The sequence below is a fragment of the Trichomonas vaginalis genome, chromosome VI (genome assembly GCF_026262505.1).
Source record: "Trichomonas vaginalis G3 chromosome VI, whole genome shotgun sequence".
Classification (NCBI taxonomy): Eukaryota; Parabasalia; order Trichomonadida; family Trichomonadidae; genus Trichomonas; species Trichomonas vaginalis.
The window spans coordinates 12,455,477-12,472,026 of NC_067208.1; the positions used below are offsets into that span (position 1 = coordinate 12,455,477).

Consider the following 16,550-nt stretch of genomic DNA (forward strand, 5'->3'; position numbering starts at 1 on the left):
CACACCTTTGGACACCCTATATCTTATCTCTGTTGGAACTCTTAAAGAAGAAGTGAATAATAATGGCCAAACTCCACTCATTTTGGCATCATGGAGTGGCCAACTTGAAGTCGTTAAATATCTTATCTCAGTTGGAGCTAATATAGAAGCAAAGACTCATGATAGATGGACTCCACTAATGTCTGCATCATTTAATGGTAGTCTTGAAGTTGTTAAATATCTTGTCTCAGTTGGAGCTAATAAAGAAGCATCGAATAAATTTGGAGACACTTCACTCGCTATGGCGTCATATCAAAATCACCTTGAAGTTGTTAAATATCTTATCTCAGTTGGGGCTAAATAAGGAAGCTATGTTTGAGGAAATCCGATTACTATTGGAAAAATCTATAATTTTAAATTATCCATTAGATTAGAGAACCACATGATTCCATCACAATTTTGAAAAATAACTTAGTTAGTATCCCTAAGTCGTGTACTGTGGCACTGCGCGCCTCCGTACACCACTTAGCGGTTTTGACACTTTACGAAACCGATAACGTATATTTTACAACACAACCATAACACCAACTTAACCTTAAATATTTACAAAACCATCTGACATATAAACGACTTCACTAATGACTTCACTAATGAATTCACTACCATCCTCACTAAATAAAAATAACCTTATTTTTATTTTTTTTAATTTTTTTATTTCATTACAAAGACATGTCCGACTACATTTACTATGACTCTTTCCCAGAACGTTTCCGTGAACTATTCAAAACTCAAGTAAAACTGAGAAACATGCATTTTAACAAAGATAGACCCATTGACGATGAAAGAAACCCCGAATATATTACAATCCCATATGACGCAAAGTTCATTGCATACATTCCTTATGGTCGCAGAGGAACGAAAACTATTTCAACAAAGAACAAAAATTATTTCTGGAGCGATGAAGAAAATTGCCTTATCTACATAAATGCATACTTAAATAAAGCTACATATTGTACAAAAGAAGGTTGGACTGGATTTGAGCTCTACATATACGACGACGATGGAAACAGACGCTGTGTATACCCATACGATAATATGTACCATTGTTTTCATCAAGCATTAAACGAATACATAGTCAGTAAGGGTCTCATTCCTGCTGAGTAGAAATGTTATATTTTTGTTCTGTCATTTACATAAAAATAAACGTTCTCGCTAAATAATAAAATAAACTTAAAAATAAACGTTGTCAGAGGTGAAAAAATAAATTTAGGTGAAGTGGTGAAATCTCACCTCTTTTTTCACCTCTTTTTTCACCCTAGCCGCAAAGCGGCTCTGACCCTTTGGGTCTGTTGAATTCATTACTTTATAACTCTCTTCCTTGGTTTCTTTTTAGTTGCTTTCTTCACGTCTGTCTCCAGCTTAACTGTCTTTCTTCTTCGTCCGTAATGATACCAGTTACTTCCACCAGTCAATGGGTCAAATGGTCTTTCGTAAGGGTTTCCATACATTCCATAAGGACCATACGGAAGAACTACTGGTGGAGAAGAAACATTTTCTTTAGTTCCATCGACTCTATTTAAATGCATTGTTTCACCTTTCATCTGGTCATTAAAGTCTTTTGCGTGTTTTGCAAACTCATCGTCCTTTCCTAAAGCATTTTCTGACTCAGTCGCAACCAAATTGGATGCTTTATTTATGAGCCCTATTTTATTTAATCTTAACTTCTTTGCAACCCAGCCTCCAATCTTTCCTTTATTTGCATCTAATGTCTTCGAAACCCTTCCTCCACTCATTTTATTTACTGCGTCATAAGCTCCAAGTGCTTTTGCTCCAAATGCTAATGCTTTTGTTCCCATTGCGCCTAAAGCTGCCCAAGCTACCATTTACACCATATTAAAATCATCTCTCTTCAACATTATCTCATAAAAGTTCTCGTTACTGGAGAAAGTCAATGAAACATAAACGTTCTCACGGGCTTCGCCCTCACCGCTTTGCGGTCTATCTAACTTATTTCTTATATCATCTATACGCTTCAAAATGTCTGAACAATTGCTAACATCTTCTACAACAGTTATTTCATCATGAATGACCTTCAAAAACAAACTCATTTAATATGCTATTAAAATCATCTCAATAATGAGTCCATCCTTTCCGTCTTTGGGTAGCACAACATCTTTCATTGAAGAAGGTTCGACAAGTCTTATGTTAAACTTACTGACAAAGTTTGTTATACTATAATGCTTCGGTGGCGAATACATATAGTTTGAAAGACATAATATAGATTCTTCAGCAAATTCACTTATACTGGATTTTATAACAATGTTCTCACGAGACCAAATACCACCAATTGACAATCTTGTAAGCAATCCTGCTGAACCTTCAACTATAAACGTCGATGGTAACATTCCACGAAGGTCATCTATTGACATCGTTGAGTCACTGTATTTAAATATTTTCTTAAAGCAATCGTCATTATCTAACCATGCAATAGCTTTGAAGTTTTCATTCGAATATACATCTGCTTCATTAAATGTAAATCCTGACTTCTTTGCAGAGACGACTTTAAAATCTATTGTGTTTGTTTCAAAATTATATGCTATGCTAACTTCTGAAGGTAATGGATGTCCTTCCGCAGTCAGTTGTTCTCTCACTACCGTTTGAAGCTTTGTATTAAAAACTTTCATGTCATCTCCTGTATCTAAGTTCACATACACAGCAACAGGGAAACTATCTTGCTTCTTTGTTTCATCATTATATCTCAAAACATTAAAGTTCTTCAATAATATTGTTCTTCCTGCTGGAATACTTCTAACTTGTCTTATTTCAATAGCTTTCTCACCTCCTACATACTCTACCCAGTGTCTTGGATATTCATAAGTATACTGACTTTCTTGAATTTTGGTTGGTTTCATCATAACATGTTCATAGTATATCTTTATACTCTTGTCAGTTAGACTCGGTGCTATGTTCTGAATATTTCTGACTTGCATTTTTAATGGAGATAAAATGAAGCATTTAATACATGACGTAGATGAAGACATGAATGAAACTACAGACAAACTTAACTCTTCTCTTATTCTTCCTTTCAGCAAAGATTATGAGTTCTGTTCAAATGGTGTGTATTTCTATTGTGGAAAGATGGGTTCAGGTAAGACATTTAACCTCATTCGTCATATACTCATAACAGAGCGTTTAGGAAACGACTCTTACTATGACCAAATCATTATATCAGCAACTTCAGACTCTATGGATTCAACAGCGAAAACATTCATGAGTAAAGTTCAAGCATCTGTCGTTAAAGTTCCAGATAGCGAACTCATTGAATTTCTTCAACGTTACATTCGACGTAAGAGAAAATATTATGCTATTGTAGAGTTCATACAGTCAGGAATGCAAAAGACTTCAGAAGAGATGGAAAGAATTATTGACAAACACCACTTACGTCAATACTCAGGAGTTTACGATATGAAACGACTTACAAACTACATTCTGTCAAAACTTTCAAAATACCCCTTCAAAAAATATCCATCAAACACTCTGCTTGTTTGTGACGACTTCGCCGGAAAAGGTTTAGTGTCAAAGCCTGACTCACCATTAGCTAACATCATAACTAAAGTCAGACATTACCACTTAACTGTAGCAATACTTATGCAAACATGGCGTTTCCTTGCTTTAAACATAAAACGTCTCATAACTGACTTCGTTATCTTTCAAGGTTTCTCACGCTATGACATTGAACTCATTTGGAAACAGTCAGGTATAACATTACCTTTTGAAGAAATTTGGGAAGCATATAAGTCTCTCATCTCTCCTCGTTCATACCTTGAGATTCATATCATGACTAATACCATTAAAGTCAAAAACATTCCATGGGAACGACCAACATTGTTTTAAAGTTTAACCTTCAATTGACTGATGGTAAACAAATTCCATGCATCTCTGTCGCCATTTCTGTTAATATTTTTGCTGTCATTCATATCATTCACTTCCCCATCCGTTAGCTTTTGAGGATATGCGTTAGAATAGCTGTTCTTAAATGAAGGCTTTTCACCTTTGAGAGCATAAACTCTATAACTTTCTGCATACTTTATGTTTGAACCTCCTGAGCCATCATTGACATAAATTTTTATAGGCTTCCACCCTTTGTTCATATTCCTGCTTCTTCCCTTTGCTCTTTTGTTCAGTAGTTCTACATCTTTATACACAGCTCCTGTCTCAGTGAATTCAACAATATTTTCATTCGTTAGCTTTACATTCAAACCCTTGTCGAGTATATTGTTCATTTCATACATATAAAAGGTTTTTATTCTATATGAAATGAGAAGCAAATCCATCTTAGCTGGTGCCGTTAATGTTCCAATTGAACCAACATCAAATGTTGACTCACGAACGACAAACAATATTGTCATAAAGAACTATAGTTCAGAGTGTTTGAAAGAAAAAGAACCAGAACTGAAATCCGTGAATTTAAACACAACTTCAAACGCTAACGCTACATCAGATGTTAAGTTAGAGTATCCACCACTGGACCAAATTCTTTCAAGAGAAGCCAACGACAACCCTTACACAAATGTTCAAACAAATCCTTCAGATAACGTAGACCATTACCTTCTTCAGTTATACCAAACAATTTTACTCAAAGACGATAAGAAGCTTTTGACAAATCTTATAAGCAAGAACCAAATAATTCTAACAAAGGAGGACCTTGAAAATGTTATCTCACGAATAACAGGGAAACAATGTGTCATTGACTATCTCGACCCTGAAATCGAATGCTGTGGTCAAACGCCACCATTCATGAAAATAGGTAACATCCGCATCATTGAAACACCAGGAACTACAGGAGTTGAGTTTAAGTATAAATATTCGAACGAGTATACAAAACTTTCAACAGAATATAAACTTTGCTTGAAATATGTTTTAGTAAATTAAAGCAATTTGTAATATCTATCCAAAACTTCTTCAACAGTATCGAACTCATCTTCATAATGCAAACCTAATCTTATTGACTTGATGCAGTTTTCACTAACACAATATTTTTCTGTTCTCTTGACTGACATAACTAACTCATTTGTTTCATCAAACAGCAACAACCAAAGTTCATGACCTAATACATAACATTCATACTTTATATTTTTAGCTCTGAGTTCTCTTGTAAGCTGTTGCATTTAATATTTTCTAAAAAGTCAACTTCAACAGTCATTCGCACTGGTGCCTTCAGTTCTACAGGCTCGCCCTGAAAGTCAACTAGTCTGAATTGCATGTCTTTCAAATTATGAGGACTAATGCGAATCCATTTACCTAAATGAGTTGCTATGACAGGAACGTTTGGAATGAACATTGAATTGACTGCATAACAGAAGGATTTATATTCTACTGAACCTTTACTATTAACTCCTGAAATACCTGTGACATTAGCTATTTTAGACTCAATGTACAAACAATTACCATAACATACGTATGGAACAGATTTCATCTCAATCGTTTTGTCAACACTTTTCAAAGGAAATGTCATATGGTATGCTCCCAAAAGAAGTTGTACTCTATGACTCATTCGTGTTATCTTGAACTCTTTCTTGCTACTGAACTTCAATGTTCCCTCAGAAGAGAGTTCGACATCTATGTTGTTAATAGTTTCTTCATTTATGAGAGTATCTATGACTCCAGCAATTTTATCTATTCTATACTCTGCTCTGTTAGGAAATGTTATAAAACTTCTTTTGTCATCTATTTCAATCTCTATGAAATCTGTTTCATCTGTTATGACAAAAGTTGCGATAGTATTGAAGTCAACAACTCTGAAAGCAAGTGCTTCATTCTGTAGACCTAAGTTTGTTTGTAGCTTTACTGTTCCATATTCGTTTGGGTCTGTACTTTGCAAATAGAACAACATTTTATTCTCATTAAAATATGACTATTGCTGCATATGCGTATGAAACAAATGAAGCAAGAAGAGCACATGAACTAGTAAACGAAAACTCAACTTTAACCATTGAAGGCAATGATTTAGTCATTGACGATGGAAAAACTAAAAAAGTCATTGATTTCGATACTTTTAACACTTATGACCCATTCATTACAACAAGCAAGGTTCCTATCATAAATGATGGAACGGTGCAATATATAAATTCTACAGTAGATGCCTCATTAGTGAAAGTATTAAATGTTCTCATTGAATTGTTAAAGAGCTTTCGATTTGACGACAACATTAAATGCCTAAAGAATTTAGTCATGAATGAGAAACAAATTCTTGGCGTTGCTGGTAGCAGTAATGATGTACACCTTATGACATTAGAATATTATAACGAACATAAAGATGAACTGAAAGGAGAGAAGGGTGACACCGGACCTCAAGGACCACAAGGAATACAAGGAATACAAGGAATACAAGGAATACAAGGACCTCAAGGCGAAAACGGTTTGGATGGAAAGGATGGAAAGGATGGAAAAACTGCTAAATCATGGATATGGGACCTTATAAATACTGGTTTAACAGCTGCTTCATATGGAGTTCTTCAATACCAAATCGGAAAGATATGGGCAGTACTTGGTGAAGAAGCTTTAAATGACGTTAAAAATGCTTTGAACTTCATTTCAAATGGTTCGGATACTATTAAAACTTTATCTGGTTGGATGCAAGAAACAAAGGAGTCAAATAGATACTGTAAGACGTATAGCAAACAATGCACGTACGGGATTGGATACTTTACGACAAGCACAAAATACACTAAAGGAAGCAAATGATATTCTTGGCTCAGTATCAGACATGCATGAAGATTGGCTTAAAGGTATTGACAAATCTTTAAAAAATCACAGTCAGTCTATTGCTGACTACAAGAAAAGTATAGATTTTTTACATAGTGCTATGGACGTACATGATGGAAGCATAAGGAACTTACTTAATGCTAACAATAACTTACCAGGAACTATTAAAGCATTTATAAAGTCCTTTGTAAAACCCGGTGCTCTAACATTTAGGTCTTTGAGAGCAAGAGCATTGAAGTCAAGAGATGCAGAAACTCCAACAGAACCTACAGAAGGAACTGAAACAACAGAAACTCCAGAAGAACCACCAAAACCAACAGCTAATGAAATATTGTTCGAATATTTTCCAAGGTACTCTGTTCTCATTGCATACATTCAAGAAATACTTAAGAAAGCAGACTTGACTTTAGGAGATGATGAAAGTTCTGTATATCTTTCGTTCCAGTTTCAAATAGCAGAACTTTTGAGACAGATATGCTTAATGTATGACAACATCTCTGATTTCACAAGATATGATGACGACCATGACCCCGAACACGGTGAAGAAGAAGTTTTACAAACATCCATTAAGACAGGAAAGGTTTTAACACAAAGTCTCATTATTGACACCAAAGATGGTGAAGTGGACGTTCTTCAAGAGCTGAAGAAAAATACTTCTTCGGGAGGTGGTGGTAGGCATGAACTTGAAATAAATGAGATAGAAGAGAAATTAGCCGAAAAAAGCAGATAAAGAACATAAACACAATATCTCCGATATAAATGAACTTCAAGCTACATTAAATAGTAAAGCGGACAAAAATGAACTTGACGCAATGAACAAAGTTTTGAAATCTCATAAACACAACATCTCCGATATAAATGAACTTCAAGCTACATTAAATAGTAAAGCGGACAAGAACCATGTTCATTATATAACTTCAGACGAACAGATTATAACGGACTACCATGGATATTTAACACGAAGTGATGAAGCGAAGACAAAAAATGTTAATGAAAGAAGATATAAATACATTCGTGCTAAAGGTTATGACATAAGCTGTACTGTACAGTATGATGTAGCTAAAGCACCAGAAGCATTTGGTTATACCGGTGAAATTTATGCCTCTACTTTCAATGTTAACGGTGTATTAGTTGAACCAAGATTTACTTTGAGAGTTAAGTCAAAAATAACGTTTGAAGATGCTATTAAAAGTAAAGCTGACAAAGTTGAACTCGAAGCAACGAACAAAGTTTTGAAATCTCATAAACACAACATCTCCGATATAAATGAACTTCAAGCTACATTAGACAGTAAAGCTGACAAGAACCATACACATAAATCCTTCACTACTGTTAGAGCTGATGACATAATATTGAACTTTGACCTTGGTTCAAGTGCACCATTAGAAAATCCAAGTACAAGCGTAAAAGATACTCTTAACAGTTTAGATAAGAGTTGCAGGAACATTGAAAGTCATGCCAGAAACTTTGAAGCACATGAACTACCAACAATGTTAGATAAGAAAGCAGATAAAACTTATGTGGATGCAGAACTAACAAAGAAATTTTCGAAACCAGATACAATGACATTTACAACAGAAATTATAAATGGTGAACCAGCAACTCCATTTGAATTTGTTAGAGGTCTTCAACCAGATACTTTTGAATTTTTCTTGGATAATTCTATTGAACTAACATTACATTATAAAAGTGGAACAAATGCAACATTTCATCCGGGAGATACATTCCAAATGGTATTTAATGACATAAGTTCTTTAGAATATGTTTATAGAGTTATGAGCATATATGATTTAATATATCCTATAGGAGCTGTTTATACGTCTATGAATCCAATAAATCCAAACACTTTATTTGGTGGTAGATGGTATGAAATAGTTGACAGTTTTCCATTCTACACTAATACGCAGTCAATGAAGATGGGAGGTTCAAAGAAAATAGGTATTGAAAACCTTCCTTCACATATGCATAGGTTCAGTGGAAGAACATCTGTGGAAGGAAACCATTCACATTCAATAACAAAAAGAGGTTATACAAATCTTGCAGCGGGTTCGGATAGACAGGGAATGCATAGATATGATATTTCAACTGACCCAGTAGATTCAAGCACAGGTATTTTCTGTGGAACCGCAGGAAATCATACACATGTTGTAGCTGGTATTACAGACCCAGCAGGTAATGGAAAAGATTATATGCCTCCTTATATAACAATACACGCTTGGATACGAGTTGGTTAAAATCTTTAACTTTACATAAATGAGCTTGAAAGAAGTATTCGAACAACATCCATGGAGGTCATTTAAGAAGTTCAATGAAGCTGCAAAGAGTCGGGGATTTACTAACAGAGCTGAAGTGAAAAGGTTCTTTGACAAAAATGTTGTACATCAAACAAAAATAAACCCTTACGACTACTTTTTACCAATTTACTCCAACACTCCTGACGCATACCAATTTGACACTCTCATTCAAAGCAGAAAAGGAGGACATAAACCATTCCTCATCTTCATAAATGTTAACACTCGTAAAGCATATGCATATCCAATGAAAAATAAAGGAACTCGTGAAGTGTTAAGAGTTTTACAAAAGTTTGTAGCAGAACATAACCCAAGTACTTTAACATCAGACCAAGACAGTGCATACCTCAGCAATGAAATCACAGAATTTCTCATTAAGCATAACATAACTCACTACACTACTGAAGACCATAACCATAACATACTCGGCATCATAAACCGCTTCATAAGAACGCTCAGAGATTTAAATCAAGAGCGAGACTTTACCGAAGAAACAATGAAACATTTTCTCGAAGTATATAATTCCTCAACACATTCTACAACAGGACATACACCAAATTCAATGACACAACAACAAGAAGAAAAGTATATACAAAAGAAACGAAGCCAAACACAAAATATCAGAAATTCAACACAATTTACCCTCATTCCTGGTACAAAAGTTCGTGTAGTTCTTGACGACAAACCGTTGACAAAGAAACGTTTAAGGTTAAGTAGAAACTATTATATCGTAGACTCTACACAAGGTAATGGATATCTTATAAAAGCTGCTGACGACTCCATAGCATTTTACCCTCGACATAAGTTAGTTGAAAGTAGTAATGGCAAACTTGCTGAAACCATTGACGAAGCAAAGCGAGGAGTGGTTATTGAAATACTTGGCTACAACATAAACGATGACACTTATAAAGTAAGATATGAAGGAGGTGTTGAAGATGTTATACCATCTAAGAACTTGAGAGAGTCAAAGCCAACACATCTGGGACCATTAGAGCGGGAGTACTGGAAAGACAAAAATATGCCAGAAAGAATAAGAAAATTCTTCTAAACTTTTTCATTAGATGTAAATCAGACATGAATGAGAACAGTCATGATATCATTAATGGTACCATTTATTTACACCAAAAAATAATGTTTATGTTAGAATGTTAGATCTAACACGTTTTCTAACCACTTTTCTAACATGGTCTAAAACTCTCGAAAATCATGAATTTTTGACATTTCCTTATGAAAGAAAAATAACGCTAATTTTTTTCTAAGAAAAATTTTTATCTTGTATGTAAAGATATGATTTCAACAATCGGCACAACAACAATTCAAACTACAGCACCAAACTCGTTAGTCATGAATCCAACATCTATGTTAGTAGAGATGAAAAGCTTCATTCCTTCTTCATATACTTTCGAAACAAAAATCCAGAAGATAAAGCAAGAACTTTTAACAAGTAATTTAGACTGTAGTGCGAAAGATGAAACAAATGAACAGTATCTTTATGAAATGCAGGACATTATTGACCATTTACCCAAATTGCCTGAAATCCAACAACAAAAACTAACTATTCCTGAATTCGACGAAATTGAAGTCAAAACAACTGACTCAGTAGAAATAAAGAAGTTCATACGTAAAGTAAATTATGAATTCCTTGGTTTTCATTGCAACCATAAAGTTATGGACAAAGATTGCGACATGGTTTATAAGAATGTTTCTGACATATATAAATCTGAAGAATTTAAGACCTACGATAACTTTGTTTCATTAGTTGCTGAATGTGTTTGGGAAATAAGAGATAAAGATAGAAGAGGCAAAGTATGGAACGAACAACTAAGACCCGCTATGTTTGAGATGAAGAGAGCAATTGACGCCTTAGTTGTTTTAGCAGGTCAAATTTCAATGTATAACGCAAAAATGAACCCGCAATGTTCAAAATGTAAGGCAGCGATGAGGAAATATAACTACTCCGTCAAAGAGATAGAAAGAATGAGAAACGACTATGCAGATTTAAAGAAAGAAGTAGAAAAGCCAGCAGAAGATAAAATGGACATGTTAGCATTTCTGAACAAAAATTATCCAACTGCTGACGATTTCCTTCTATCTGACGTCAAGAAGAAATATAAAGAAACCTTCGGCATTGTTAAAACATTCGATGTACTAAAAGAAGAAATAGAAGCTACAAAACTGTTTAAAGTCATGAACCATCGCAACATATACCATGTAAAACGCTTGTAAATAGTTATGTTAGAAAAGAGGTTAGAAAACGTGTTAGATCTAACATGCTAACATAAACATTATTTTTGCTGAATTCAGCACAAAATTCTGAGTAAAATGACATATGGCACGTGTCAAACCGTTGAGTTTTCACAAATTTTAAAAATTGCTGCGGAAAGTTCGTCAAAAAAGTGAAGGTTCCCGACGGTTTCAAACCGCCATACTTTACATGAAGATAGTTTACAATGTCAACTAAATATCATGTACGATAGAAACGGTTATGTAAAGTTTACATTTTGTAAAGTTTTGTCCTGATTCAAGACAAGTCTTGTATTTTTTCAGAACAAGTCTTGTATTTTTTCAGAACAAGTCTTGTATTTTTTCAAGACAAATCTTGTCCTGATTCAGAACAAGTCTTGCACTTTTTAGTCAGTTTTTCTTGTAAAGTTCTCAAATTTGAGAACAATTGTCCTGATTCAAGACAAGTCTTGTATTTTTTCAGAACAAGTCTTGTATTTTTTCAGAACAAGTCTTGTATTTTTTCAAGACAAATCTTGTCCTGATTCAGAACAAGTCTTGCACTTTTTCAGGAAATCCTATCGTCTAACTTTACAAATGTCACTTTTTCAACATGATTGCATTTTGGTCGGGAACAACTTTCTCTCAATTTTGTCACTTTTTTCTATCGTCGTGTTTTGTCACTTTTCCCTCAGGGTGTGTGTCAGAAAATATCCAAAATCTTTATAGCCTCGTATCTCCTTCAATTCTTGACGGCTTGACATGTATGACACACCATTCAATTCAGAATTATGTGCTGAATCTTATGACCTTCATTTGTTCGTGACTTCTTTTCACATATGTAACCCTGAATTTTTAACATTTCTTTAACACAGAAAAATAAAGTTAGTTTTATTTTTATTTATTTTTTTATTTTGTATGTAAGGACAGATATGTCAACAAGAGAACACAACAACTGCTATCGTTCATGAAGCCATAAATGAAGAATACGAATACATACAATATAACAAACAACTTGCCTCATTTCGTTCGGTCAAAGATGACATGTACCAAATGCAAAAGTATAATGAATGCTCTTCGTTCTACAAAGCAAGCATATCATTGGTTTGAAAAACCAACAGACAAAAGAACTTTTAGAAGAATTTCCTCATATGATTGCTTCCCTCGGAAAACCGAGAGAAGAGATTCCGTACGAAAATCGCAAGAATTTGGCTCCTGGTTTGAAAAGGTTATTATGTTCATAGACTTTTAGTAAACGCTGTAGCAATGTGGGCTTCACCTCGTTATGCTTGTTATATTTTCATGATGTTAGATGAACTATTAAAAGCAGAACGTGGAGAGATGGAAAAGAAACTTCAAGCAAAAGATGAAGTCAATTGAATCCAAAGACAAAAAGCATACAGAAAAGAATACGCGTTCAGTACCAAAAGGAAAGGAAAGAGTTATAAGTATATGATAATTAACTGAAGAGTTGGAGAAAGAAGAAGATAAAGATATGGTTATGTTGCATTTAGTCAGAAGAAACAACAAAGCTTTTACGACCTTGCTAAAATATATAAATCTGACAGAAACTGGTTCTATCGTGAAAACTTACCGATTTCAATGAACACGAATGAGCAAATAAAGGAAATTGTCAAAAATACTCTTCCTCAACACACTATGACATCAAAGGTTGCACAATACTTACCTTCAAAAGAAGACTTACCATTACTGAAGGAAAAAAATAACAGAATATTTCGATAACTTCAAAGAGGAAGAATGAAAAACTTACCGATTTCAATGAAAAACATTAACTTTTTGACGAAGTGAAGATTTGCACTTTGACAAAATTTAATGAAAAACATTAACTTTTTGACGAAAGTGAAGATTTGCACTTTGACAAAATTTAATGAAAAAGTTAATGAAAACTTACCGATTTCAATGAAAAAACATTAACGTAAACATTAAACGATACAATTTATTTCCTGGACTGTTGTCAAAATGTCATGTTGTCATCATTTTTATTTTTTCAAAAGAGTTAAAATACTGGTAGCACATGGTAACATGGTAACACCATCAGTTCTTCAAAAATATATTTTTGCTTAAATAGCTTCAGGGTCTATTTCTCAACCATTTCACTTCCTTCGTCAATGTCAATAGAAGCTTCTCAACCTTTGGTAAGAATTTCTGTATAACATCTTTGTTCGTTTATTGTTTCAGAGATGAAGGATAATATTTCACATTTGTTTCACCTTTCTTATATTCTTTCTGTCTGAAAGATTTAAAGCAATACTGAAGAAGTCAATATTAGAGTTCTTTATAACAGTATAATGAGTATCTTTGACATTCACGTAAGAAACTCTTTGTTTTCAAAACTACTGCTAACCCTTGTGAAGTATAACGTTTGCGCGTCAATGACGATAGCTAATGGTCTGACATACTGACCAAACTTAGATTCTTCACAAACTTCTTGTTAAAGATAACATTAACGTTTGAAGCAACCATTGAACTCATTCTTGATGGCAGTAGCGAGAGCATTGTATGAAAAGAACTTGCAATCTTGCATGTGTTTCATTAAAATAAAAAGTTCGAAATATTTTTTAAAACTAGCCTTAAAAAATCTAAGCTAATTTTTTTCTAAGAAATTTTTTATTCCTACTAAATGATGTATCGGAAGTTGTCTAAGTTAGAACACTCGGAATAAAACAACTTCTTACAGAAGCTAATATAGATGTTGCAAAGCGATTACGCAACAAACAAAAAGGCACTCGCTGAACATCCTCAATGACTACAAGGTGTAAATAACTTATGATAGAATTCATGAGTTTCATAAATGCAAGAGCATTTCCTTTAAATGACGTTTGCTATTGACTTATATCATAGACGTCAGTACCTCATGACAGTAAGGCGTGAGATGTTTGACATAACAAATGCGAACGTTGGTCATACTTCGTAAAGCTCTTTTCAATGATGTTCGTCAAGAGATGTGGAACTTACGTACTCAAACGTTGGTGAAACACGAAAGAGAGATGAACACTGAAACAACAGAGAAGAGAGATGTTTAATATAGAGCTATAGAACAAGTTCGTAAGCTAACGATGTCATTCGTTCCATTGCACAACCAAAAGAAGGTGAGAGATGGTTAAAGAAAGATGAAGAGAATAGGAAGAGAAATGGAAGTCAGGCAATAGACTCATTGACTTTAACATCGAAGCTTTAGCGATGAACCAAACAGAGACTACTTACACAAACATTTTTCGGTAAGGTTTTCATGAGACTCTTAGAGAAATCTTAAAATAAACTCACAACAGAGATGGATGGTATGTTATAAACTGGTGTGAAAGTATTGAATGTTCTACGTTAAACCCTCAATAATATTGAACATTACTACATCAGCTCTTGAAGTAGAACTTTATATCAGAGATAGAAGCAAATGCTGCAGGTTATTGTTATTGAAATGCACATGACTTCTTTCTGACAAACATAAAGAATCTTACTGAAATAAAGATGTATGATTTAACAGGAATATGAAGGCCTTAACGATTGTCAGATGTAAAAAGAAAGGCAAACCAAAAAAGAGACCATATTAAGAGATGAAAGCACACTGACAAATGACCAGAAAGCCATTTTTGGAAGCTCTTAAGCAAACAGGAAACCCAGCACTTATAGAAAGCTTTTGAAGATAATGGGTGAAAGAAGTTTTATAAGAAGAGAAGCGGTCAGTTCTGGAAAGTATCTGCACATTACCTATAAATCCTCTTTGAAACGCAAGCGTACCAAATCTTCAATGAACTGAACAAAAGAACTTGCAACACTTATGACAGAGGACAATTGTTTCGTTTATGCTTGCATTCAGGCTGGAGTAAATGAAGAAACTATGACACATGAGAGAAGTCATTCGTGTTAGAGACTTTCCTCAAAGTAAAGTACAAGAAATTCTGACGCAACAGGTTATAGCATTTAATGTTACCATTGGTGTATTCAATGACTCAGACATAATGAAATAATAGAGTACATACCAAAAAGAATGTGAAAAACTGTTAGAACTATTGGACTTACTTCTTGTTGAAGACCACTACATGCTAAACGAATTACCAATGACAACATATTTCATTCGCAACTATATAGAATTCTCAAAGCTTGTGGTGAATGAATTGAGAAACAGATGAAGATTTTGATACAAAGAGAGAAGATAAATGTATTGTAGGTATGCTCTGTCATGGGTAAGAGACATGAACTTGCCCGCTATGGATGTTATGGAAAGAACATTGTGGGGAGGTCGACAAATATTATCGAACCTATTTCTTATGGAGAACATTTTCACATATACGATATTAGACTTTATATAAAAGAAATACCTTGCACCATATTTAAAGATGTTATGCACATATGTCGTCAAAGTATTGTGTACCAACTGAAGAAGAAAGGCCGAGTCAAAGAAGTTAAATAAAAATAAGTGCATTCAATCCTGAGCAGTCGTTTTCCTTTTGGCTGACTTTGAGTGTAGTACCGATGGGCTTTCATAAAGCTTTTAACATATGTTACGACACAGTAAAGATGGTTCAGTGAGTGAAAGCATTTGGGTCAGACACTGTGGCACAAGAAATTTTTGGAACGACTTCCTGAACAAGAGTTTTAATATATTTCCATAAACCTCAGTTTATGATATAAACTTCATCTTAAGACCACATGACAGAAGTGAAAGGAACTCCCATCATTAAAGGTTCACGACACATATGCACACACATAACACTACGGACTGCCCTACTACAATAAAGACTAAGGGGCAATTTATTATAAAAGGGACTCTCACAGTGTTATTAATAAGAAGCTATAAAACTATTTCTGCTATGTTTTAACTTTACAAACAGAGCCCGAAAGAAGTATTCCATATATATACTCTAGCACTCTTTATTAGCAAATGACGACAGAACTGGTGTCATTTCATCTGAAGCATAGTAAGTTTATCGGGATGCAGAATACATCTTCATGAAAAACAATAGATTCCCATCAAAGGTTTGCAGAATAGATGAATAACCACTTCGACTTAGAAAAGTATAGCACAATTTTATTGCAAACCCAAGATGTAAAGAATGTTAAGAGAAGGTTTTTGTTAAGTTCCGCAATGACATAGTTGAAAGAATTTGATTTAAAACTTATGACTACGTTGATTTGTTTCAATTTGCATAACAAATTATTTGAAGAACAGAGTGTACTGCTCCCGAATGAATTTAATACATGACCTCTCAAAAATAAAACCAAAGTAGAATCTTATTTCGAGCATGCATCAATGGAAGATGCTCCCATTGCTGT

At 34.2% G+C, this 16,550-nt stretch overlaps 10 protein-coding genes across 10 annotated transcripts, besides 2 other annotated features; 7 read left to right on the forward strand and 3 right to left on the reverse strand.

Moving 5' to 3' along the window:
- Positions 1-19: part of a mobile genetic element that runs on past the window's edge.
- A 159-nt stretch (positions 20-178) lies between these two features.
- TVAGG3_0852870 (ankyrin repeat protein family) lies at positions 179-343 on the forward strand (the record flags this gene model as incomplete). The annotated part of the gene is made up of 1 exon (XM_001289662.1): positions 179-343. One exon carries the CDS (start codon positions 179-181, stop codon positions 341-343), a length of 165 nt encoding a protein of 54 aa, XP_001289663.1.
- A 109-nt stretch (positions 344-452) lies between these two features.
- Positions 453-16,537: a mobile genetic element.
- TVAGG3_0852890 (protein of unknown function, DUF4107 family) lies at positions 1,338-1,862 on the reverse strand (the record flags this gene model as incomplete). Its single annotated transcript, XM_051249305.1, has 1 exon — positions 1,338-1,862. One exon carries the CDS (start codon positions 1,860-1,862, stop codon positions 1,338-1,340), a length of 525 nt encoding a protein of 174 aa, XP_051084780.1.
- Positions 2,088-2,408, reverse strand: TVAGG3_0852900 (uncharacterized protein; the record flags this gene model as incomplete). Its single annotated transcript, XM_051249306.1, has 1 exon — positions 2,088-2,408. One exon carries the CDS (start codon positions 2,406-2,408, stop codon positions 2,088-2,090), a length of 321 nt encoding a protein of 106 aa, XP_051084781.1.
- On the forward strand, positions 3,019-3,873 carry TVAGG3_0852910 (protein of unknown function, DUF4106 family; the record flags this gene model as incomplete). The annotated part of the gene is made up of 1 exon (XM_051249307.1): positions 3,019-3,873. The coding sequence occupies one exon, from the start codon at positions 3,019-3,021 to the stop codon at positions 3,871-3,873; it is 855 nt and encodes a 284-aa protein (XP_051084782.1).
- TVAGG3_0852920 (uncharacterized protein) lies at positions 4,297-4,911 on the forward strand (the record flags this gene model as incomplete). The annotated part of the gene is made up of 1 exon (XM_051249308.1): positions 4,297-4,911. One exon carries the CDS (start codon positions 4,297-4,299, stop codon positions 4,909-4,911), a length of 615 nt encoding a protein of 204 aa, XP_051084783.1.
- TVAGG3_0852930 (uncharacterized protein) lies at positions 5,108-5,872 on the reverse strand (the record flags this gene model as incomplete). Its single annotated transcript, XM_051249309.1, has 1 exon — positions 5,108-5,872. The coding sequence occupies one exon, from the start codon at positions 5,870-5,872 to the stop codon at positions 5,108-5,110; it is 765 nt and encodes a 254-aa protein (XP_051084784.1).
- Positions 5,890-6,460, forward strand: TVAGG3_0852940 (organellar and viral DNA polymerase type B; the record flags this gene model as incomplete). The annotated part of the gene is made up of 1 exon (XM_051249310.1): positions 5,890-6,460. A coding segment is annotated over one exon (571 nt), but the record flags the coding sequence as incomplete, so codon positions are not given.
- On the forward strand, positions 7,965-8,702 carry TVAGG3_0852950 (keratin-associated protein family; the record flags this gene model as incomplete). Its single annotated transcript, XM_051249311.1, has 1 exon — positions 7,965-8,702. A coding segment is annotated over one exon (738 nt), but the record flags the coding sequence as incomplete, so codon positions are not given.
- On the forward strand, positions 8,998-9,436 carry TVAGG3_0852960 (integrase core domain containing protein family; the record flags this gene model as incomplete). Its single annotated transcript, XM_051249312.1, has 1 exon — positions 8,998-9,436. A coding segment is annotated over one exon (439 nt), but the record flags the coding sequence as incomplete, so codon positions are not given.
- TVAGG3_0852970 (organellar and viral DNA polymerase type B) lies at positions 10,533-11,261 on the forward strand (the record flags this gene model as incomplete). The annotated part of the gene is made up of 1 exon (XM_001305464.2): positions 10,533-11,261. The coding sequence occupies one exon, from the start codon at positions 10,533-10,535 to the stop codon at positions 11,259-11,261; it is 729 nt and encodes a 242-aa protein (XP_001305465.2).
- Positions 16,538-16,550: the final 13 nt, after the last annotated feature.